At 29.9% G+C, this 24,118-nt stretch overlaps 2 protein-coding genes across 2 annotated transcripts; both read right to left on the bottom strand.

The window, feature by feature from the left end:
- Positions 1–4,973: 4,973 nt before the first annotated feature.
- On the bottom strand, positions 4,974–8,185 carry LOC113846731 (ubiquitin carboxyl-terminal hydrolase 22). The gene is made up of 3 exons (XM_027475311.1): positions 7,268–8,185; positions 6,565–6,683; positions 4,974–6,327 (listed from the first exon to the last, which is right to left on the bottom strand). The coding sequence occupies exons 1-3, from the start codon at positions 8,023–8,025 to the stop codon at positions 5,537–5,539; spliced, it is 1,668 nt and encodes a 555-aa protein (XP_027331112.1). The 5' UTR covers positions 8,026–8,185; the 3' UTR covers positions 4,974–5,536.
- Positions 8,186–12,764: 4,579 nt separating this feature from the next.
- LOC113845818 (MATH and LRR domain-containing protein PFE0570w) lies at positions 12,765–23,185 on the bottom strand. Its single transcript, XM_027473420.1, has 14 exons — positions 22,735–23,185; positions 19,841–20,044; positions 19,563–19,744; positions 18,783–18,909; positions 18,489–18,686; positions 18,348–18,395; positions 17,347–18,252; positions 17,113–17,220; positions 16,631–16,704; positions 15,172–15,223; positions 14,854–14,940; positions 14,734–14,777; positions 13,963–14,034; positions 12,765–13,886 (listed from the first exon to the last, which is right to left on the bottom strand). The coding sequence occupies exons 1-14, from the start codon at positions 22,834–22,836 to the stop codon at positions 13,340–13,342; spliced, it is 2,751 nt and encodes a 916-aa protein (XP_027329221.1). The 5' UTR covers positions 22,837–23,185; the 3' UTR covers positions 12,765–13,339.
- Positions 23,186–24,118: the final 933 nt, after the last annotated feature.

Below are 24,118 nucleotides of genomic sequence, written 5' to 3'. Positions count from 1 at the left end.
ACATATACTTTCCTTCAATAAATAATTAATTAAATTATTTTTTATTTTATTTGATTAACTCCTTAAAATTAAATATAAACTTAAGTCTGCAAAATTTATTAACTAGCATTTACAGTGTGTCAGTGGTTGGAGAAATTTGGTTTATTATTTAAAATAAGTGAGGATATAAGAGGAGCAAATTCAACTGCCCTACTTATCTTAGCACACACATGACATCATCAAATAATAATTAATGAATGCTTTGAGATTATATCTACCATTGTTTTATAAGTGTGAAATGTAAAATAAAAAATAAACGAAGACGAAGTTATCTTTAGCTCAAATTAAAATATTTTATAATTTTAACTTAATTTAAATTAATAGTAGATATATCTTTATTTTCGTATTCTTTATAGAGTTGTTCCCTGCTATCTTCAAACATTTTGGTTTTTGAATGGGAGTTGAAGCTTATGGAATGTTCTTTCTTCTTTTGATGTTGCTCTCGAATGTTTTTCTGCCATAGATACAGAAATGTGAAGACATAATATTAAGAAGCAAGGGAAAAGAAGAGGACACCCTTAGGAATAGTGTTTAAGGATGTCTGAACAATGTCTTCCACTGAGCAACTTTTCCATGCTATCTGAGTCAAAATTTCCCAAATTGAAGAAGAAATGAAATGGAAGGTTTTAGAAGGAGATTAGTAAATTAAAAATATTAAGATAAAATTTTGTTTAAAGAATAATTTCAAAAAATACTACTTTTATAAGAATGTATATTTTTTATTTGTTTATTGCTTTTTTATATTTTAAAAAGTAAAATAATTTTGAAATCGCTCTCTTGTCTTTTCTAAAACACTACTTCAATATCTCATATAAATTGGTTCTATTCAGAAAAAAAAAAAACTATTATTTTCTTTCCTTAAAAAACTCATTTATTTCCTTATATTTTTTTACCACAAAACATTATCATTTGTCAACTTCATTATTGCTTATTTTGAAGCCATATAAGGTTAAATATATGCATTCCTAACCCTTTTTCTTCTTCACATGCCTTTCAAACTTCTCTTAATATGATGATGATGTCACACTTTAATCATTGATATGACATCCTAACTCCATCATTCACCCTAAACCTGTCCTTGTGTTTTAAATGTCACTTTTTAATTAGTTATTTGACAATAACTTTTCTTTATTTTAAAATTAATATACGTACAATGTGATATTTATTTTTTATAATTCTTTTCAATTACTTGGAAAATAAATAAACTCATGTAAACCAATAATTTAATTTATAAAATAATTGCGTATTAAGTTTACATAATCTAATAATCAATGATAAGTTTACAAAAGAAAGTTAATAGTAGCTACACTGTTCATTTAACTCTAAAAAATTTCAAAAAATATCTTTAGTCTGATTAAGTTTATAAGTATTTTATTTTGATGCGTGTTTTCATCTACAATATGTTATCATATTCTTTTTTTTTTCTTTCTAAATTTAACACCTTTAACATTATTTTTTATGCATACGATGTTAAAATATATTCAAGCATAAAATTATGAAGTTATTGATTAATTAAAAGTATAACAAACGGATGTTGCTAACAATGAGCTTAATATCATTATTGAAGAAAATAAATAAGAAATTCTCTAATTATATGGATTGGAATTTTAAATAAATTTTTTATTGTAATTATGTTAGTAATTTCAATTTAGACTTTTTTAATGAAAATTAACAATAGTTTGTATGTAAATATAAAAAATATTTTTTTTGTATTATGTTATTTTTTTTAATTTTAATATAATCATAATTAGTATCTAATGATAAAAATTTTAATTATGTTAGTATTTAAATTTATTTAATTAAGATATGATTTGAATTTGTATGTAAATAAAAAAATATTTTCTAGTATTATGTTAGTAATTTGATTTTTATTTTAAATATGATAATGATTTGTATGTAAATCTAAATTAAATTTTGTTTGATTATGTTATTAAAATTAATAAAGGTAAATTCGTGTAGTATGCTAAAATTATGTCACATGTTAGATTTTTTCAAGTTGTACAATTTTTATAGCAAAACTTACCCAAATTGTAATACATGTCACCATCTAAGAGTTTTGCACTGTGCATGACGAAACTAGCATTTAATTTCGCCAATTATATTACAAAATTACACTGGTGCTGACACATGTCACAATCTGATTATTTTATGTTTCTGTTGACAAAATTTATTTTAAAAAAAATAAAAATTTAATATTTTTACTAACTATTTTGACAGCTATTTTTTGACAAAACTATTAACTTGTGAACTAACACACTTTGGAAAATAATTTCATGAAAATAATAAATTAAAAATTTGTTTTTAATTTTATAATATTTAAATAAAAAAACCAATATATTGATATATATAATCCCCTAATATTATAATTTCGATGTAAAATGTACAATCGAATATAAATGGATCAAAATAATTAATGGCATGATGAATAGACCAATCTTCATTAATTTGAACATCTTTTAAAGAGGTAACCGTATCTTAAAAAATTATATTTTTATAGAAGATAACTGTAAATAAAAAGGAAAAGGAAAACACTTTTGACTTGATTTGGTAGTAGCTCACCTAACTGGGCTCTCGGTCTCTTTTAATCATTTTCTTTTAGGATTATCTCTTCTAATATTGGCTTTTCATGGATATAATAATCAGACTTATTTTCGGACCACATTATGATTGCTGCTGGTTAAAACTCCCCTCACACTACTAAGTAAGCATTATTAGTTTAATGGGTCGCTAATCAGTGCTTTTAGAGCACTCTTTATTATTCAAAAATTGAAAGTGAAAAATATTTATTGAACATTATGTTAGACTACATTAAAAATTATAAGTATGTTTATTATATTTTTCACAAAAAAATCTACTTTTAATTAGTTAACCAATGTTTTAATTAGCATTTATCTTAGTTAATTTGTAGATTTGAAATGCTAATTCACTTGAGGAAAAACACTAATAAGTATTCTTAGGAAATAATCCTCGTTTAAAAAAATTAATAATGATTTTTCTATAAGCTTTAATAAAAAGGTTTTTATTTTTTATTCTTTTACTTGTTAAGACGTTAGTTTGTAAAATTTTGACTAGAAACAGGGAATTCATCTGATGTTCTAGGAAAACACTATTCTTAAATAAAAATGTCATTTTACCCATATAGCTTTCTTAAAATCAATTACATTTTATTCTTTTTCTAATATTCTTTCTTAATTAAAAAATCAAATTTTTTTTTACATAAATCAAGCTTAAAGAGATCAATTATATTTTAATAAAATACAGACTTTAGAATAATGATGATTTAAAAATCAAAAGATCTATATATAAATTTTCATTAAATTCACTTATGAGCTTACTTTGCTGTGGTAAAATGATAAGCGTGCTGGAGGGAATAGCAGTAAAAATTCTTGTAAATAATCAAACAACTCTTTAGTAATCCAAGATGGCTCATTCTCACTGTATATCCATCCATCCTTGAAAGCTAAGATAAATATTATAAATTCTTTTTTGTTAATAAGAAACATGCCAAGTGAGTCATTAAAGCAAGAGGGATAAATGGTAATCCTGGAATCTTATTATAAATAATCAAAATTAAATAAATTCAGATAAATTTTTAATCCTAATCATATATATTAAAATTTATCCATCTTACTTCTATATTTTTTTTTTATCCTTTTCTTATATACACATTCCAAAATACTCATTACAATAGGGGTGTCCCACTTTGACAGTAACAAAATAATTTTCCATCGACAACAGTGGCTAATTTTATTGCTTAAAACTTTGAGATACTGGGTTCACACAGCTTTTGCTATGTCATAAAACCCATCTTATGTTTTTGGTGGTGGGGGGTCCATGTCCTAAAACCCATCTGAATATCTAAAGTTCTCATTTTGTTGCATTTTCTGGACAATGGAATAAGAAGTGGAAGTAATAATGGTAGACCAAAGTTAATAGTGAATAGTCCTAAAGGAGGTTCACTATAAATCAAATCATAGGCACAAAAAAAAGTCCATCACACCTGAACCCTCTTGCTATCAAGTAGCAAACGATAGTCCCTTATCTGTCTAGCAAACTAGCACTACTTTTTATCTTTTAGTCGGGTACTACTACATTTCTTCATCCTTAAGCGTGTTCTCAGCCTTTATAACTTTTTCTTTTTAATGTTTTAGGGAGGCCCCATTAGAAGGATTTGGAAATGGAATTTAATACAGGGACGTACCCATCTTATAAACCCATCTTACCAATGTAGATGAGATACCAATTAGCTGCTAAATAAAGCATTTTGAAAAGTTCATAAGAAATTTATAAAAATTTATAAAAACATCTTACCAATGTAAGTTTTTTATTTATTTCACTAAATTCCTTAATATTTTTATTAAAATTACTAAAATAAACTCTTTTTAACTTATTTTTATAATTAATTTATGTCATAATTCCTTATATGATTAAAAAATATTGAATAAATAATTAAATTTATTCACTTAAATGCACCCTTTTATAATTAAATTAACTTATTTAAAAAACAAAGGTGCATATTAAATGAGGGTGAAAGATAAAATGCTAGAATCGGATATCTTTCGTGAAATTCATTTTCACCCTTTTGATTCGCAGATTATCCTGCACGTTTGAATGTCTAAATGTGTAGAAATATACATATGATACAGTGACATGTCATCATCCTATTATCAATGAACTACTTTCTTGAGTTCAACATAAGTTATTAATCACATGGCAGCATTCTTCACTCAACCAGCAAACATAACTTTAGGTTAGAGCGATAATATTCCTCACAATACCTTTGGGAAAACAAACTTGTGTTCAACAGAACCCTTGTCTATTTTGCATCAGTAATGTGTGCTGACCTTTATGACGTAGATTACTGTACTAAAATTCTAATCTTCATCGAAGAATAGCAGCAGAAACGCTTATAGTACTGCAGTTATGTTTTGATTAATCTGCACTCACAACAAAATGCAATGTTCAAGGGCAAGGGCACATTAGCATAAGTATTGCAGTGTCCTTGTTAGACAAAGAATTAGTAACAGTCATCCACACCCAATCTCTTTTTTTGCCCTTAGCTTTCTTTTTCTCCACATTTAGTGGAAGAGTAACAATGGTTGTTGAACAATTTTCATTAGCATCAGTTGAGAAGAGTTATGTACATGACTATCTTCAATTAAAGAATTTGAGTAAGCATACTGTGGAAAGTTGTGAAGAAATTGAGTCACTTCTGGCTCCTTGATCTTTTGTTTCAATGCTGCCAATGACATAACCACATGCAAATATTCATTTGGAGTCAAGTTAGCAACCTGTCTCATTCCCATATCCGCATTTTAGCAGTTTGAACTTTGAAGATGCATATTGCAAATCCATCTTGTCAACTATAAACTGCAAACCTCCAAACCTGAGGGAGAATCAGAACAAAAAAAGAATTCCCTCACTGAGCATGGAGCTGGCTTTCGATGCCATAGAAAGCACACGTTATAATCCACTATTTGATCGTCATGTACTCCCCTTAACATCCTCCTCTATTGCTACAGCCAGCAGTAGGAAGAAATAGCTCTCTTTCAAGGGAATTTGGCAGGTGACTAAGATCTTCATTTGCTTTATTGTACAAAGTTTTCTGCACATAGAAAATCATGTAACACTGTGAAGCTCTGACTGTCGCCTCATCAACCTCGGTTACCCAAGCATCATCACATTTGTACCAATGATTCCTTAAACGCACAAAAGAAACATAATGGCCAGACTCAAGTGTCCCTGAATGTGTTACCACTGCAAAAATCTCAAACTCAGAAAACATATCTGATTCATCACCCCCAAAAGTATAAATTCTATTTCCATATCTGGCTCTGAGGATTGAGGAGGACAAATATGGAGTCATGTTTAAGGAAAATGGAAAGTGTACAAAGCGATCTATTTTTCTAGAACACTTTTTAACAAAAGAGTGCTCAAATCGCTTTACATGCAAACTAAGTACTAATGGAAGCTTTCTAATAGACATTTGCTTCAATGAGTCCTGCCTTTCTTGGCAATTGTGGCAAAAAAGTTTCTGGTCTGACCCCAACTTCTCTGGTCTTGTGAACAAATCTAAACAACCAGAAAGGGTAGATACATTACCATCCTCATTCTGTTTGGTAAGTTTTTTACCCTTTTCTGTTGAAGAAACATTGGTGTCCAAGTTAAGTGAAATGTCCACACAGGGATCATGGGTTGTTGAGGTATATCCACAGGCCATGCAGGTAACATCTGATCTCAATAGCCCGTAGAACACCCTATGAGCAATGCATTGACAATCTCCATTACCTGTCAGTAATCATTAATCATGCATCATACATTTGATTTGAGCAAAAACTTCAGAATGAATATTTGGTGTTAAAGTTGTTCATGTGTTCACAAACTGTTAGGTTGGTATTTTTTTCAATTATCTTTAGATGAAGTGCATTATTATGAAAACAGCTAAAGTTATAACAGAGAAAGTCAGATTGTATTTGCAAGGCAACAAAACTGCAGTAAAACACCAAATCTCAGGCATTTAATTACCTTTGCTTCGGTTCCTTGTTTCACCCTCTTTCTCATGTACTGCATCTAACATCGAAATGAAAAACTCGTGAGCATCCTGCTGCTCATAACTTGCTAAATGTGCTGAATGCTGCCACCAGCTTGATACAAAAACAAAAAGTTTCACCATTCAACAGAAACAAGAATTTGAGCATGAGAGCAACATTATGGTCCAAATCCAAATTCACAAAAGTTTTTTGGTTTCAATTGACATTGCTCCAGCTAACTGGCAATTAGATTCAGATAATCTGACCAACAACCTCAAACTTATCGTGAAAAAGCATCAAGTTAGAGGTGACAGACAGCATATGTTCTGAAAAACATGCTTGCTTTGTCACAGAAACCTTCACTGAAGAACATGCTACTTTTGTCACTTCAGCAGACCATATGGCATATTTTCATAAAAATTGACTAGCTCATGGAATCAATGAATTTCCTCAGTTGTATAATATTTCAAACAAACTCATCTCCAGCTGGTTGACTATCAGAATACTCAAAATCAAGTAATTCACAAATGAACCAAACCTTTTTTTTAATCAGCAGCATTTAAAAGCACCAACCATAAAGGCACACAAAGCTGAAGCAGATAAACAGATCCCTCTGATAAATGCCAGCCACTATTTTTCATGACACAAAAAGCTAAAATGAAAGAGTATATTATATGACATAAAGAACAGTGTCAGACCTGTAGAGAAACTGAGCAGGACTATATGGATTTTGATCACCAGAATACACGGCTGAAAAAACAGCATTGATATCACAAAGCAAACACATCCGATCCATGGTTCTCTTCTGATGACAAGCCTCCAAACAGTGTCCACCACTCAAGAAATAGTCCCGGAAAAGAGGTGCATGAAGCAATGCTTGCAGCACAGAATTCATGAAACATGTGCTACCCAAATTGTTCAAACCCCTCAATCCCATAGGATAACATGATTTAGCCCTCAGATCTTTGGTTGAAACTGTGCACTTATATTTTTTGTCCAAATCCAATCCAACAACCCCAGAAACCAATCTCCTCCTCTTGATCAACCTCTGGCCAATGCTCTCATTCCCAGTGGCACCCATTGAGTGCTTAGACATCACAACTTGATCAAAATCAGGGTCATACAATTGATCACAGCACAACCCACAATAAAGTTCAGCCCTTTCAATGTCCACAAACACAGCATGACCAGTTTCTGATTGAGGGTGCAAAAGGGTATGATCCAAACATGAGAATGAAGAGCAAATCAGGCACAAATAGAACCTCCCTTCACACCCATTACAGAAACTGCATCTGGCTATCTTTGCGTTGGGTTTCTTCACACTGGTTCTCCCAATTGGAGAGGTCACAAGAAGCTTTTGTACGGCTTTATAGCCATTGAAGCCATGCTTGAGCTTGTAATCAGCAAGGTGTTGACAGGGTCCTGGGTTTGTGTAGGAAGGGTTTCTCTGAAACATAACTCTCAGATTTCAAAGAAAGTTAAGTGAGTGTTTGCAAAACAAAAAATGATTGTGGCAGAAACTGAATATTATAGGAAAAGGATTAGTGAAAAAGAGAAAACAAGGAACAACAAATTGAAATGGGAAAAGAAGTGGACTTCTATTGTTGATGGTTTTTGTCAAGAACGGAAAATGATCATGACTGTTGATATAATAACAAAGAAAACTAGAAAAAGAAAAAACAATAGATAGATGCTTTACATGTGAAATAATCTGTTCAAAAGATGCTCATGACTATTGATATAATAACAAAAAATTAGAAAATTGCTTGCTTTATCTGTGAAATAATCTACTCAAAAGTCTGAAAAGAATACTTAAGAAAAAATTGTTTGTGAATTTTGGTTTTTCTATCGTGAAGGGCAACAATAAAAATGAAAGAAACAAACCGACTCAGTAACAGAGTGAGTTTGTAAAACAAGATAACGATCATAGCACACAAATAATGTAACATGAAAAAAATTAATAACATTCTGAAAAGAAAGTTTATTTTAATTGAAATATATTTAAAATATATGAATTTTACTTCTTATTTAATAGTTTTTACTTGTATGTGTATAAATTTTAATTAATAAACAAGAATATGTTAAAAAGTCTAGATCCTCTGTGTGTAATGTCATAATATAAAAATAAGGTATATCCATGTTTGGGTGAGGACATGTGTGCTAGCGATAAGCAAAGCATTACGTTTCTGTTAAAATATTTTTCATCACGAGGAAATGTTGTATTAGTTTATTGGTATAAAATGAATTTAGATTACTTAGTAAAGTTGTTAAGATAGAATATCGTTTAATGGTTAGAGAATAATAAATGTGTCAATAGTAAATCTTTAATTAACAACATTAGGATTAGGAAATGAAATTCTAGACGAATCTGAGCGGTCGTCAATAGACAGATAGTTGCGTGTCTTTGCTTCCTAGTCTTCTTGATTTTTAGGGTAAAATTTAGTTGTGGGCCAATTGTTTCTTTGTTTCTAGTCATGTGGTTCTCTGGCTATTGTTGGAATTTTGGGTCAATTTAAGGGTTAAGTGTTCCACTTATTAGGAAAGATGTGGCAGTAGAATAAGGGCTAGGAACAATGGTACTTAATGTGTCTTAAGCATTGGTCAATTCTCAATTGTCTTTTTTTTTTTTTTTTCCAGTATAGGTCATTTGTCAATTGTCAATTAGAAGAAAACATGAGGATTTGTCCCAACAGAACAATATTTTGCTGAAGGAAAGTGTTGTAAAGTGAATTTGTTTTTTCTTAGTTTTTCTTTCTTTTATAAAAAATGTGAAAGTATTTACAATAAAAGGTATTATGATTTTGAAAAAATCTATTAAATATATTTATATTTTTTTCTCTTGGTAATACACGTGAGAGACATAAAAGAAATAATATTAGAGCTGTCAAAAATTTGGCCAACCCTAACTTTAGTCACAGCCTGTGTCAGTTAAGGTCAAAAAGTCCTGTAGGCCAAAAAGCTCATTAATTTATAAGCCCATAAAGCTAAAAGTTCACAAGCCAGAGTTAGGGTCAGGGTTTGTGGGTAAAAAAAAATTTATATATTCTTAAAAAAATAAATTAGAAAAAATTTGATATAAATTATAATAATTATTAAAATATCTAATAAAAATATTTATTTCACATAACTTTTTATTATAAACTTGTAGTCTAATAAAATTACTTAAAAAGAAAAAATTTATATAATAATAAATATTTATAATGATTGTTGTTATTAAATAAAATTAATAAAAATAATAATTATTATATAATTTTTATCTATATTATTGATAATTATTAAATAACTGTAACAATTTTTTATATAATTTTATAAATAAATTTTAAAATATTATTTAAACATTAATTCTAATTTTTTTATATTATAAAAGTTTTATATTATTATTTTTAATTATTTAATTTTATAAAATTATTTAAAATATTATATATATATATATATATATATATATATTCTAAGATCATATTATATTTGTGTAAGAACATTTTATATTCAAAAAATATAGTAACAATGAATATATAAAATTAACAATAAAAAATAATACTAACAAAATTTATTAAATCTATTGAATAAAAGTTAATATGTTAAAAAAAATAAAAAAAATAAATATTTTTATCGTAAATATAAAATATTTTACATTATAAAACTTATAGATGCAAAAAAGTAACTTGTATTTCTAAATTTTTTTGTGATAAAACTTTATACAAAATTTTAACTAAAATATATATATATATATATATATTATTTTATTTTATTTTATTAATTTATTATTTTAAATTCATAAATATACATAAAATTAACTGCACCATAATATTAATGTAATATAAAAATATAGTATGTATACGATAAATTAAAATACATATTTATATATTACATTTAAATTAATAAATTAACTAATAATTTAATTTTTTATTTATACATTGCTTTATATAAATATTTACTAATTATTAAATTTCATATATATATTAACAACTATATTTTTTAATAATAGAAAATATATCTATATCTATATAAATATATTAAAATTAATCATTTAAGATTTTATATATTTATATTTATATTAAAAATAACTATACCATGTATAAACTTAAATTATAATGAATCTATAATTATTAAAAAAAATTTAAACATACTAAAATTGATTAAATTTATTTAAATTATTATTAAATAGTATTTTATAAAATATTATTTTATCATTTAATTATTATTTAGTTAAAAATATTTAATACTAATTCTTAATTAAAATCATAAATATTAATGTACTATATTAAATTTAATTAATAAAATTAACAAAATACAGAAGCTAAATTTAATTTAATTTTATAATATAATTATATTTGATATTATTTTTATGATAAAATTTTAATATATTGAATAAAAAATTATTTTTTAAATTAATTTTTGTATTTTAAATATAATTTTAATTTATTTAAATAAAATAAAATAAAAAATATTATTAAAAAAATAATATAATAGTTACTTACTTTGTAAAATAAGTGAACTAGTCCATTCTTAACTTTGATCCTAACTAACTATTTTATTTATTTTGGAGCTTAGGCCAAATATAAACTCATTAACTATAGGACTTTAAGAAAAATAGGACTATATAAAGAGCCAACAAAATAGAACTAAGAACTTTAACCCATTTTAATAGCTCTAAGAAATATAAGAGAATTTAGATTTTTAAAGTTTATAATAAATGAAATTTTATTTAATAATATAAATAGGTATATCTTCAAATAAAGAATTGTTTTTGTTTAATGCTTGTTGAATATATTTTTGGTTAGTAAATTAACCCTCACATCCTTCTTAACTAGTAAATTATATTGAACTATAGTTTATCCGAAATACGTACCAGATTATTTATATTATATTGAATTAGTTAATAAAGTTAATTTTGATACATTATTATTATTATTATTATTATTATTATTATTATTATTATTATTATTATTATTATCAATCAATTAAAATATATTATAGACATAATTTTTAATTTAATTATTACAAAAATCAATAAATTTTATTGATATAATAATTTATGATTAGATGGCGGTGTAAAAAAATTACATTGTTAATACATTTAATTTAAATTTTTGGTTAAGTTATCCATATTTTATACAAGATTATTCGTATTTAATATTGAATGTGATTAAAAAGGTTTAGAAACACAAATATTTATCAAAGTAGTTAAGAATGATTTAATCAACATTTTTAGTGCAAAAAACTATTCAAGCATAGTTATACTCTTATTAAAATAACTATATTTAAAATTTACTGGTTGTTAAGTTATTATTTCTTTGGCAAAGTTATATATTTGATATTTTAATTTTGATATTATTTTATTTGTCTTTTAAATTAAAAATTTTAATTTAATTTTCTAACTTTTAAAAATATTTTAAATAGTTTTTTTTTTTAGAAAAAAAAGTTTAAAAATTACCAACATCTTTTTCTTCTCTACAACTTCTTCTTCTAGAAGTTAAAAAAAAAATTAAGGAATTAAGTGCAAAAATTAGAAGATTGAAAAATTCACCTATTTCTTATGTACTCATTTTAGATTATTAAAGCTTAATTTAAATAAATAGTGTATCTTGAAAGTCCAACATTTACCTCTATATATATAGTATTTTGATTTTTCGTTAAATATAAAAGGTAATCCATTTTAATCATACAAGTTATTGGAGTTTCAGTTGAATTATGATTTAACATATTTTTATTGGATTTTCAAACTTTAGAAAAAATACAATCACATTTTTATTGATTCAAAATGACATAAGAAAATCTAACCCATCATAAGTATTTAATTTGATTTCTTCAAAAATATAATTTAAATATACTAATATTATAAAAAAAATTATACTTAACCAAATCATAAATTGTCGTTTCAACAAAAATTGTTAATTTTGTAATAATATAAACATTGTATTCATAATTGATAAATAGTATAAAAATCCTTACAATGATAGTACATCAAAGTCGCAATAAAAACATTCTTATTTTCTTGTTAAAATCTTTGAAGTAAAACCAAATCAATGTGTAGACAGCATGCTTCCCGCTAGGCCACACGAAATTCCTATCCAAGTCTAAAAATGCCTAGAAATTTTTTTCTAATTTTCTATAATGATCTTTAGAAACGGTCATAACCAGCCGAATGTTAAAGAAATCAAACGCCTAATAAAGAGAGTCAAAAAACATATATCCAACTGCAAGCCCAAATACAATCGTCTCCGGATGGAATGCATTAACTCATAATTCTCGATTGCCAATATGCCTAGATAATAAAAAGATATACGGATAGCACTATGATTTCCATTTACTGAATAAGATTGAACCCGTCAGACATGAACTTCAGAACCAAATAAAATAAATAGGACAAAGGCAACTCTCCACGGCTAATGCCCCCAACTCTAATTAAGCTTCAACTGTCAGTATACAGTGTAGCGCATATTTTCGATACAACTATAAAAGGTAAGTTTTGTGAACCTGACATTATCAGGTTGAGACAAAATATTCTTTAATGAAGGTTGCTAACCAAAGTTCTCTTCTGCCACCTTAAAATAAAATCTACCAAGAAATTGGGGGAAAAAAGAACGGTAGATACTAGCCCTAGTAGCACTAAACTAGCCTAACTAAGATAAAAATGCTACCAATAATTAGGGGATTATCACAAGTTTAAATAGAGGGCTAAGACGAGAAAGGAAAATCCAAAATACTGATGGGCTGGCAGAAAACGAGCAAGCATCCAAGGAATGAACAGCGAAAGTGATTTTCAACTTCTAGTTTCTCCCACGTTTCTTTCCACTCTTGGCCTCGCTTCCAGCCTTCAATGAACTTGATGTCTTACCCTTTGTGTCTTCTACCACTTTCGTAGAATTCTCCGAGTGTTCATTCTCTGAATCTTTTGTTTTCAATAAATTAGATTTCACCTTGCCAGTGCCATTGGTATTAGATTTAGTACCACTTTTGGTAGATTTTGCCTTGGAGGAAGAAGCGGGCTTAGAAGCTTCTTGCTTAGATTTTCCGGTCTTCGGAGTTTCTTGCTTCGACTTAGCAGAGGTCTTTGATGTGCTAACATCATCATCCTTGGATCTGATTATCTTGGAACTATCAGTGTTCTTGGATTTTCCTTTTTGTGAAGCATCAATAGATTTACTGCCACCACTTTTCAGAGAATGATCCTTAGATTTTCTACTAACTTCATCCTCAGATTTGACTGCAGTCTTGGAATCTTTTGATTTTCGATCAGCTTTGCTGCCATCTTTGGACCTGTTGCTAGATTTCGCAGATGTCCCCCCTTTGGATTTGCTCGAAGAGGCTCCTCCACTAGTAGAAATAAAGGTAAGATATTCAGACATCGGCCAGAGAATGGAACAGATATCAATTCAGGCCATTCACAAACCTTTTAGAAGAATCCTTCTTTCCTCCCTTTTTCAGTTCACTGCCACTAGTTTTCCCTTTCTTTTTTGGCAGCCTGAATATAACAATAAAAAAATGAGGATTAAATATAACCAAACTCAGTGAAAAAAAATTTTTAAAAAAATCACAGCTTGAAAATACAATCACCAAATACAGCAACAAATAGGTCATCTCCATTTGAATCTTTTACAACAGCAAACCCAAATTCTAAAGCACTGCCCTAAATATTTATATTTCAAGTACGTTCAATGATTTCTTAGCACTCAACTCAATTTATCACCCTTTTTACACAGCAAGACTTTTATGCTTGTGTTGATTTGCGGCAATAATAAAGGCACCTTAATAGGCACACAGAATATCCACATCATAACATATAGCAAAGTACAAACACTACTGGAAGGAAGGACAATGAAACCAACTTCATTATTTGTTCAGAATTATGCAACAGAACATATCATACAAAGAATCTTTATTTTTCAATTCAACAGAAAAAATAAAATTTGTAGATCCAGTAGGTTGAACTTTTAGGGACATAAATCAAGGTAGCATTCCATCATATTAGCAATTTAACAGGCACAAACAATAAAGGCAACAAACCAAGCAGACCATGGATAAATGCTGGCAGTTTACAAAATGGTAATACTGGACAATATAAATAGCACACTCCCAGGAAATGCAAAACAATTTTAAGATAATTTTCAAACAAGAGTAACGCCTTCTATAATAAATGACATCAACAATAAGCAACACATACAAATCTGCAGAAGCATCAGGACTTGTGCGATCACTTCCGTCTCCCTGTTAACAGAAATAATTGCCATTAACACAGATGCAGAAAGAAGTTCCCAAAAACAAATTCAGGGTAGAGTCTCACCCCATCTGAATCACTGCCATCATCAATAATTTTCCATTTTTCCCTCTTAAGAAGTAATACTTCCTCATCACCATCATCATATGAGACCTAAAAATAGAGAGAACTGTCAGAAGCGAATTAAAAGGTGACTGCTAATAGCAATTTAAACCTCAAAAAAATCAAGCCGTCTTGAGTTTGCTATAATAGGAAAAGATACATTACCGTTCCAACAGGAAATGCAATATTAAAAAAATGAAAAAATTTTACTGTGATAAAAAAGGACAAGTAGAAGGATGGGACAAATAGGATAAAGAGAATATTGTATAGCTTCCAAATCACCTTGTGCCTCTTAGTGGCAGAATCAAAATAATCAACAACACCTTCATAAAACCTACAAAAGAATGTGTCAAGAATAATATTATATATCTATATTCAATTTCACCAAAATGAAAAGTATATGCATGCAATAGTGTTTATAGCCAACCGAAAAAGTATACCCCCCCTGGTTCAATACTTCAATTCAAATATCTCTTTTTCCTAAATACCTACCACTTCACTCCTAAGCATTTTTACCGCAGCATAATCACAGTTCATTAAATGTAATATTGGTCTAAAAACAGTAGGGCATAAATAACAGTTTACATAAGCAGTAAAAACAAGTACAAAATATGCCAAGAAGGGCAATCTTGAGCTCAAACCAATGAACCATGATAACTAGACCATAAAGGACTGAAAAGTAAAAACATAAATACTTATCAAATAATTAATCCCAGATATTGGCCAAGGGTGGCTAAACCCAAAAATGCTACAAATACACCAAAGATCTAGACTAGATATGATGCAAATAAGTTCGAATATACAGATTAGACCCACAAAACCTACACGTACTCATCATAAATCATGTTTATTAATACTGAAATTTCATAGCTTAGCTTAAAGACAATAATCAGTAAGCATAGTTACTACGAAGTTCACTGAATGCAGCACAATCATAAATGTAATATTGGTCTATAAACCGTAAGGCATAATTACAGCTTACATAAGCAGTTAAAACAAGAAACGTACAAAATACGCCAGGAAGGGAAATATTGAGCTCAAACCAATGAACCATGATGACTAAACCCAAAAGGTTTTACAATATAAATATTTATCCAAGTAGTTAATGCCAGATATTGGCCAAGGGTGGCTAAACCAAAAATGCTATAGCTAAGTCAAAGATCCAGATTAGACATTATGCAAATAATTTCTAGTATACAGATTAGATTCTCAAAACCATGTACTCAACATAAGACATGTTTATCGTTAATACTGAAAATTGATGCCTTAGCTTAAAGACAAAATAATCATTAATCTAAAGCATACTCAAAGCAGGTGCAATTAAGTGTGAACACAAACGACTTCAATCTATGTAAATTTAGCAGCCACCCCCACTGTGATAGCCAACACTATCAATAACTCAGATGTGTGTGCGTGAGAGAGAGAGAGAGAGAGAGAATCATCTGAGACAGTTAAAACTATAATTCTAAATAATACCACTGTACACAAATGGTCAAGACTTAAGGCTAGTGGTCATATGATTTCTTAAAAAACTCATGTAATAAGATGTAATAATCTAGAAAAGACTCAGATCATGCAACTGCATACACCAAGGATACAAACAGCTTGTGCAACCAGGAATGCAAAACATTTAAATTACAAGTAAACCCCTAATTGACAGAAAGTATGCAACACTCCCTGTCCCTGATTAACAGAAAATTTCAGTCACAGCAAGTTGCAAATTAAAAAATCGTGTACTTACATCTGATCATCTGGCCACCAAACTTTAACTCGCGAACCAACTAGTTCTTGACCATATTTCTTGCTATTAGACTCCTGAGACAGCAATCAGAAGATTCGCAATAAAAAATATGAATATTAAAACTCTAATTAGAAAAAAAATTGCCAGAATTGCATGTGTTTCAGAACTACACAACAAAAATAAAGATTGACAACATATAGGGAAACAGTGAACCCACAGCAAATAATTACTTCCAAGTTCTTAATAGAGGAAAGGGAAACGGAGAAAAAGACAATATGATGCTGTAGGAAATACAAGTACAGTACATTAAATTACAACATTTCAACAAATCAACTGTGCCTTTACGAAAGACTCCAACACACTGCAAAGTCCAACATAGTAACCATATAGTTACCTAAAGGATTTTCTAAAAGGACAAGTGTCCTAATGCATAAAACATGGAAGTTCACCATGACTTAAAAAACACAAAACAAGGTGCATACATTTTCTTTTCCTGGAGTGCGCTTCCTCTTCAAATTTGTCTTAGGAGTCTCCTCTGAATGTTCATCTTTAGTTGATTTCACAGCTGACTTTGGTGAAGACACCATTTCCTAAATAACTTACAATAATATCAGCAATACTTCATTTTTGAAAAAACATACAGGCAAAACAAATATCATGTTGGGATAACATGACCAAATAACAACGAAAGAGTTCTAAAGCAAGTATGCAAATACCTTGTCATCATCCTTAGTAGAAGATTTTGCTAGACCCTTCTCAGGGTTACCTTTCCCCCGCCCCTTCTTTCTCTTGTCCTCCAACTGCCTAGAAGAGGACCCACCACCACCCTTGTTTCTGTCTTCTGCTTTCTTAGCTGATTGTTTTTTTCCATCCACGTCACTTGTAGCCCCACTTCCTTTTTTTACTGCATCTACCATGGTAGTTTTTTTCACATCAGAGGTACGACCCTGTCCCTTTTTCACTGATGGCTTCAAAGGTTTTCCTTCTGAATCACTTGTTCCTTCAGAAACCTTTTTCGAAACATTTTCTGCAACCCCTTCTTTTGCAGAGCTTGCTTTCTTTTTTGATCGCCCACGTTTCTTTGAATGATTTTCATCATGAATGCTTTCACTTGGTGAAGGAGAAGCAACAGCATCAGATTCACCATCACCTGCTTTTGGTGATGAAATTTTAGCATCAATCTCTTTATCATTTTCTGAAGGTCTTGTAGCCTCAGCACAATCATCCTCATGAGTAGAACTGGGAACATCCTTGCTGTGACTTTCAATCACTTTCTCAGTTTCTTTCTCATTAGCAAGATATGAACCTTCAGAAGGTTCAACCAATTTCGAAGCACTAGGTTTCCTTCCTCTTCCCTTGGTGGATTGTTCTGCCTTTGATTCACTATTCTCAATTTTTTCACCATCCAAATCATTGGACTCTCCATTACCCGATAAATTAATACCTTCAGAATGAACAGCACCATCAGTATCACCTTGCTTCTTTAAGGACTTTGGATCTACCGAAGTATCATCTTCTCCAGTTTGTGCAATGCCATTACTCATGACAGACTTAGGAGATCTGTCACCCTCGGGATTATCTTCTGGGGGTGGTGCATCTTCTTTGGAATTCTCCCTAACCACCTGATCAACCAGTATAGACATGTTCCAATATCCCATGCCTGTGGATTAAAACAGAACAAAGAAAACACAAAACTAAATGGGTAGATGAAACAAACCTGTTCCGACTCCTTCACTGGCTCTTTTCCTGATTTGCTCTCATCTTCCTGTACCACAAGCGAAGTTAATCATTAGTCAGCTCATTATAAAAATTTCCCAAGCCAATTAATTTTTTATAAACATTAAAACAATAAATTTACCGCATGATCACTAGTAGCACAGGCATCATTTTGCTCCAAACTACCAGATGTATCTTGGCATATTGAGGCAAGAACATTACTATAATCATCCAAGGAAATACCCAAGTGATCCACTGCTTGCTTTATATATGGTTTAAGCCTGGTTGCACAACGTTCAAGAACTTTCTCCACCAACTTTCGAGCAATTGGCGAAACTTCCTAAATTATGATGACAATAATAAGAAATTTATGATGAAAAAATGGTTCAACTTCAAAATCACAATCAACTAAAGAGAATTAATTGCAAACTCCAACCTCATTGTCTTTCTTAATACTTTCTAAGATTGGAGAGAGTAAATCTAGGGATATATCCTCACTCTCCTCTAGAACAAGGATCATTACGGTTTCCATGGATGAAAAAACAGCCTCTGGATGATGATCCCTGAAAGTTTTCAACAGACATTGTTAGAACCATGTCCACAGATTTTGCTTCAAATTGACAAAAGAAATAAAAACCGATTTTGAACATACGCAACAGAAATATGAAAGAAAATAATTTCTTAAAATCAAGACACAAGTGCAAGGTATCAAGAAGAAGGAAAATTTTCAATAAATAAATCAACCTCAAGAGCAAACATGCTACAACTACCACTTTTAATCTAACCTGCAATACTAGTAAAAAGCAAGATTCTAAATCAGATGTTTAATCAGTTTGCAATAAATTAGTTTCCTCTTTTAACTTATGTTTCAAAACGCAGTGAATTTAATGACTGAGTGCAATAAAAGTGCATAATCCAATTACATCAGGAAAGAGAAACAAACCAGAGGAAGAACAATATTTAAGATCAATATTTAGAACTAAGAATGATATCAATCGTCAGAATTCAGAACCAGGTTCAACATCAATCCTAATATTCAATCAAAAGTAAATTTCAGTATGCATACATCTTAAAATATACATCTAAAGTAACTTCCCACTCAATACAATTATTGTAGACTATAATGTTGAAACTATGTAATGTTTGAAGCAAAAAAAAGCAATAACAAAGAACCAGAAGCTGATATGATGCTGGACTTTTATGCAACGGCACTTGCCTTATTGTAGTCAAGAAATGCTGAAACATCTCCAAAATCAGATCATCACATTCAAGATCCAGCATTACCACACATGACCTCACTTTTGCAACTGTTTCAAGAATTGCAGTCCTCTTTGTATATGATCGGCTTGACTTGTCATGTAGATTTTCAAATGAAGATACAATTAATCGAAAGACATCCTGGCAGAAAATAACATTTCCAAACTTTAACAGATATAATTTGTAAACATAATTATATAATTCAATTAATTTATAGTAGAAAATAATTGTATGTACCCTCATTTGGTCATCATCATAAGGAGCATCAGGTGCAGTGATCCTTGTTATCTCACTTATGCAAGAGGCAACTGCAACTTTGACATCAACATGGGTATGCTTTAAAAGTTTATCAGCAATTAATGCTTTCAATGATGGAGAGAGTGCATTTTGCATAGATTTGGAAGGTGACTGTTCAACCAATATTAGGCAACACTCAAGCCGCTGCAGTTCCAAGGCAAGAAAAAAATAAGATCAAGCAAATGTGATTTATATTTTTGGTCATTCATAAAGTTAAGAATGTGTCTGGAGATCAAGGAAACCCATGTATCACTCAAAAAGAATGGCTAGTCAACACAGAAAGTTAAACAATTGATACAACTACCCTAAGAATTAGATATACACTATAGAGCATCAACAACTCGGAAAATTTTTAAGTATGTAAACAAGTGACAAATATTTCAAACCTAAAGTAAGTATGGTATCAGATATTCAGAAAAAATAAAATTTACACACAAATTCAGTAAGAGAAACACAGATAGTTTTACTTGAAACTTCAAATTCAATAATTTCTTCCAATGATACATTTCCCAAGGAGAATTTCAACAAAAACAAGTATAATGAGGCTGTTTAAGAGATATGAACACCCTGCTGTATCAAAAAACAGTAACCACTGGTGGTTGTCCATATTTTGCACTATTATTTCTTTAACTTTTTCCTTTATATTGCAGAATCAATTCACAAAGTATGCTCATGCAACAACATTCAAATTTTTAACTGGTAACCTAATATTACATTGTGTAACCAAGAAATATATTAACTTAGTAACTAATGAATCTAATTGTACCAAATTTTCTACCTCTAAGGAGATAAATTTGGTAGGATGCATAAATTTTTAACAATTTATAGTAACAATAAATAACTCTGTCTATGGTCCTATATCTGATCCCAAGCCTGGCTAAATGAACAGAGATGTGTTAAGCCTTCGGCAGCAAACATAAAACTTGTCAACACATATACATGGATCACTGACAACAATACTGTGCTAGGACTAGGTCGTTAGCTCAAAGTAACATTTTGTGTGACTCAAGTACAGTCAAATGGGCAAGAACCAGTACAAGCAGCACCAGAATGTAATTTTAAGGGAGTAAAGGTACCCACATTTGGTTAGACAAATGTCAGAATAGAAGTTAGTCCAAGGACTCTTGATTATGTTTGGTTCATGGAATCTTAGTAATTTGACATGAAAGTCTTTGAAAGTGGTGGACATCATAATTCATAGAAAGATTAACATCATGCGCCTTCAAGAAATAAAATGGGTTGAAAAAAAGGCTAAGGAACTTGATACTGTAATTTTAAAGTTAGAGGAAAGAATGAAGTAGGCATCATTTCTAATAACACTTGGAAAAAGAATGTAATAAAGACTAAAAGCATTGATGACAGGATCATATATTTGAAGTTATTAGTCACACAAGACACTATTAATATCATCACTACTTATACTCCACAAGTTGGCTTGGAAGTTCTTTTGAAAGAAAAGTTACAAGAGGATATAGAGGATTTAATTCAATGCATTTTACAAGCTGAAAAAAAAATTTCATAGATAGGACACTTAAAAAATCATGTTGGTTGTGAGGCAATACAATTTACAAAGAACAAGGCCTTAAAGACAAATTAAAAAAAAAAAAACTATTGCTATAAATTTTTTAATAATAGGCAACAAGCAACTGAAAATATAAAATGATTGAAACTCAAGGAGATTAACTAAATTTGGCGTATTGTTGTAGAATTCAACCCAGAGAAGTATAAAAAAGCTCTTAAGAAGATGAATAATGGTAAAGCAATCAGCCCGGATAGTATCCCTATTGAAGTTTGAAAATGTATGATTGAATAAGAAATTGATTTGCTTACTAAGCTTTTAACTGAGATCTGATCAAAGAATATATCAAACGGGTGAAGGAAGTGCATTTTGGTCGCTAGATATAAAAATAAGACAAGGGCAATATTTAGAAATGTGCAAACTAAAGAGAGATAAAAACTTAAGAGTCACTCTGTAAAGTTACGGAGAAAAAATGATTGAGCATAAACCAAGAGAAGAAACTAAAATTGCAGATAATCAATTTGGTTTTATGTTAAGAAGGTCTACAACAGAAGTTATCCTACTCTTATTGAATATTTCTATCTTGTACCAGAAATAATCCGTGCACAATTTAATACAGTTACATTAGATACCACTGTCTATGCCCAGATCATTTATTCTGACAGTCAATAAAAAACTGAATCAAGATAAACATTCAATTCAAAATTTCCATTTACACCATTTGTTTAAAACAGCCTAGTGCGGGCCGCATCCAAAACAATTTGCATTTCCTTAAGCAGCCAAACATGACGATTAATGTTGAAGACAACCCATTCCAGCATATCGCAAGTTTAATATTACTACCAATTAAATCTCAGTTCATTCACAAATGAATTCATTAACTCATTCCAAATCAGGTTAATTTAAGAACCAATTCCCTTGCACATCATCACGTCGGGCATTTACAAGCAATTCTCAATTTTACAAACCAAGAGCCTAAACAGTAAGACATCAATGAATATTCCCAAATTAACGAGCAAGTTGTTGCAAACAGTATGAATTGCGCATACGGAGTAAATCTCCGCATAAAACAGTTCAAGAACTGATGGAAGCGACACACAGTTAGGTAAACAACAAAGCCAACAACGACATGCAAAATCACAAACAACCAAACACACCGCCGCTCTTCAAAACCGATTCACGAAATCCTCAACAAGAACAAGCCTCATGCATCAAATAAACAAACAAGCGATGAAAAGAATTAACAAAAGAATAAAGAAAAAACACTGATAAAACGATTATTCCACGGAAAACAGAAAGAGAGAAAACAGCTTACATCTAGAACACGAAGCAGGTCATCGACGGAGGAGGGAGGATCTACGAGCTTGTTACCAGCTTCTAGAAGCTGCTCTTCTAGCTCCTTATCCGAGGAATCCATTGGTGCGTTGTTCCGAGTCTCTTCCGTTGCAGATCTTGCTAGCTCTCACTCCATCGAAACCCTAGAAACCCTCCAATCGAAGCAGATTCACCGCGGTTCAAACCTAAATGCTGGCTTCTCAAGCACCAAACAAAGCGTTAGGGTTTTCTCTCTTCTTTCGTTTTCTTCCGTTCTATTACACAGAGAAACGGAGCGTGCGAGAGAGGGGAGAGAGTAAAGTGAGCTTCCGGGGAAATTTTGAACACGAAAAGGAAAAACTAATTTATATATGTGTGAATTTCAATTTATATATTAAAGATGACATTTAGAAAATTGATTATTTTTCTTATTTTTTTATTGCCGTAAATTTAATTTGGGCGCTTCGAAGGAGAATTATAATCCATATCTTGGCTCGCCACGGATCTCGCGGGTTCGTGAATTTGAGTTAAATTTGGGTTTTGAATTCCGTCTTTTGGATTTTTTTTCATGGGCCTGGGGTCCAGGTAGCTTTGCTTTAGATATTGTTTCTTACTCTTGTTTTATTTTATTACTTTTTGTTGTAATTAGACTGACATTTAATATTTTTATAAAAACGTAAAATAAGTATATTATTAGTAGAATAATTTTATTAAAATATTTTTAATATTTATTTTATTTATGTAGTAAAAATTGACTAATATGTCATTCAAAAATTATTATATTTATTGTTTATTTAAAAATAAAATAAAAAATATTTTTAAAAAAAGCATAATGTTACTCCGTATAAATATTTATTTATTTTTTATAAAATTCCATTTAATTCACCAGAAACATTATATACGTTTTATATTTAAGGATTTGAAAAAGGTGGAGATAAATCTTAATCATTTTCATTTTGGGATGGGAGTAATTGGTTTAATAATGTTTGGTGTGACAGGATTATCGAGCATGAGATTTTGTGTTGGCACACGCCTAGTTTGGTCAAAACAGCATGAAATTGAAATAAATCAAATTATGTGATTAAAAAAATCAAATTAATAAATTTGCCATATTCTTGCTTTTGTTAGTTTGTACCTTTTTTTCTTTGTAATTAAATTTTTAAGTTTGCTTTATAATCGTAAAATTTAATTAATTACATGGCAACGTACATATTATATACCTTACAAGATCGAGACATTTACATCTAAAAACAATCAATTAGATAACATTGTACGTGGATTTTTCACATGTTAAATACGATAGATCTAACCCCTTTTGGTAAAAGATGAAGTTATCTAATAGCAAAAAAAGATGAATTATCTGTTTTAATTTAAATATAAACAAT

Source organism: Abrus precatorius, unplaced genomic scaffold (assembly GCF_003935025.1).
Source record: "Abrus precatorius isolate BTA unplaced genomic scaffold, Abrus_2018 Scaffold8, whole genome shotgun sequence".
Lineage (NCBI taxonomy): Eukaryota > Viridiplantae > Streptophyta > Magnoliopsida > Fabales > Fabaceae > Abrus > Abrus precatorius.
This window is presented reverse-complemented; position numbering and strand designations above follow the sequence as displayed.

Excerpts from the sequence above, each read along its gene's own strand:
- LOC113846731 (XM_027475311.1), bottom strand. The coding sequence starts at position 8,025 with ATGTTTCAGAGAAACCCTTCCTACACAAACCCAGGACCCTGTCAACAC. Across the intron at positions 6,684-7,267 it reads CCTGCTCAGTTTCTCTACAG|CTGGTGGCAGCATTCAGCAC; the intron begins GTCTGACACTGT and ends TTTTGTATCAAG. Across the intron at positions 6,328-6,564 it reads AACAAGGAACCGAAGCAAAG|GTAATGGAGATTGTCAATGC; the intron begins GTAATTAAATGC and ends GATTACTGACAG.
- LOC113845818 (XM_027473420.1), bottom strand. The coding sequence starts at position 22,836 with ATGGATTCCTCGGATAAGGAGCTAGAAGAGCAGCTTCTAGAAGCTGGT. Across the intron at positions 18,910-19,562 it reads CATTTCTTGACTACAATAAG|GGATCATCATCCAGAGGCTG; the intron begins GCAAGTGCCGTT and ends GAAAACTTTCAG. Across the intron at positions 13,887-13,962 it reads AAGAAGGATTCTTCTAAAAG|TGGAGGAGCCTCTTCGAGCA; the intron begins GTTTGTGAATGG and ends TATTTCTACTAG.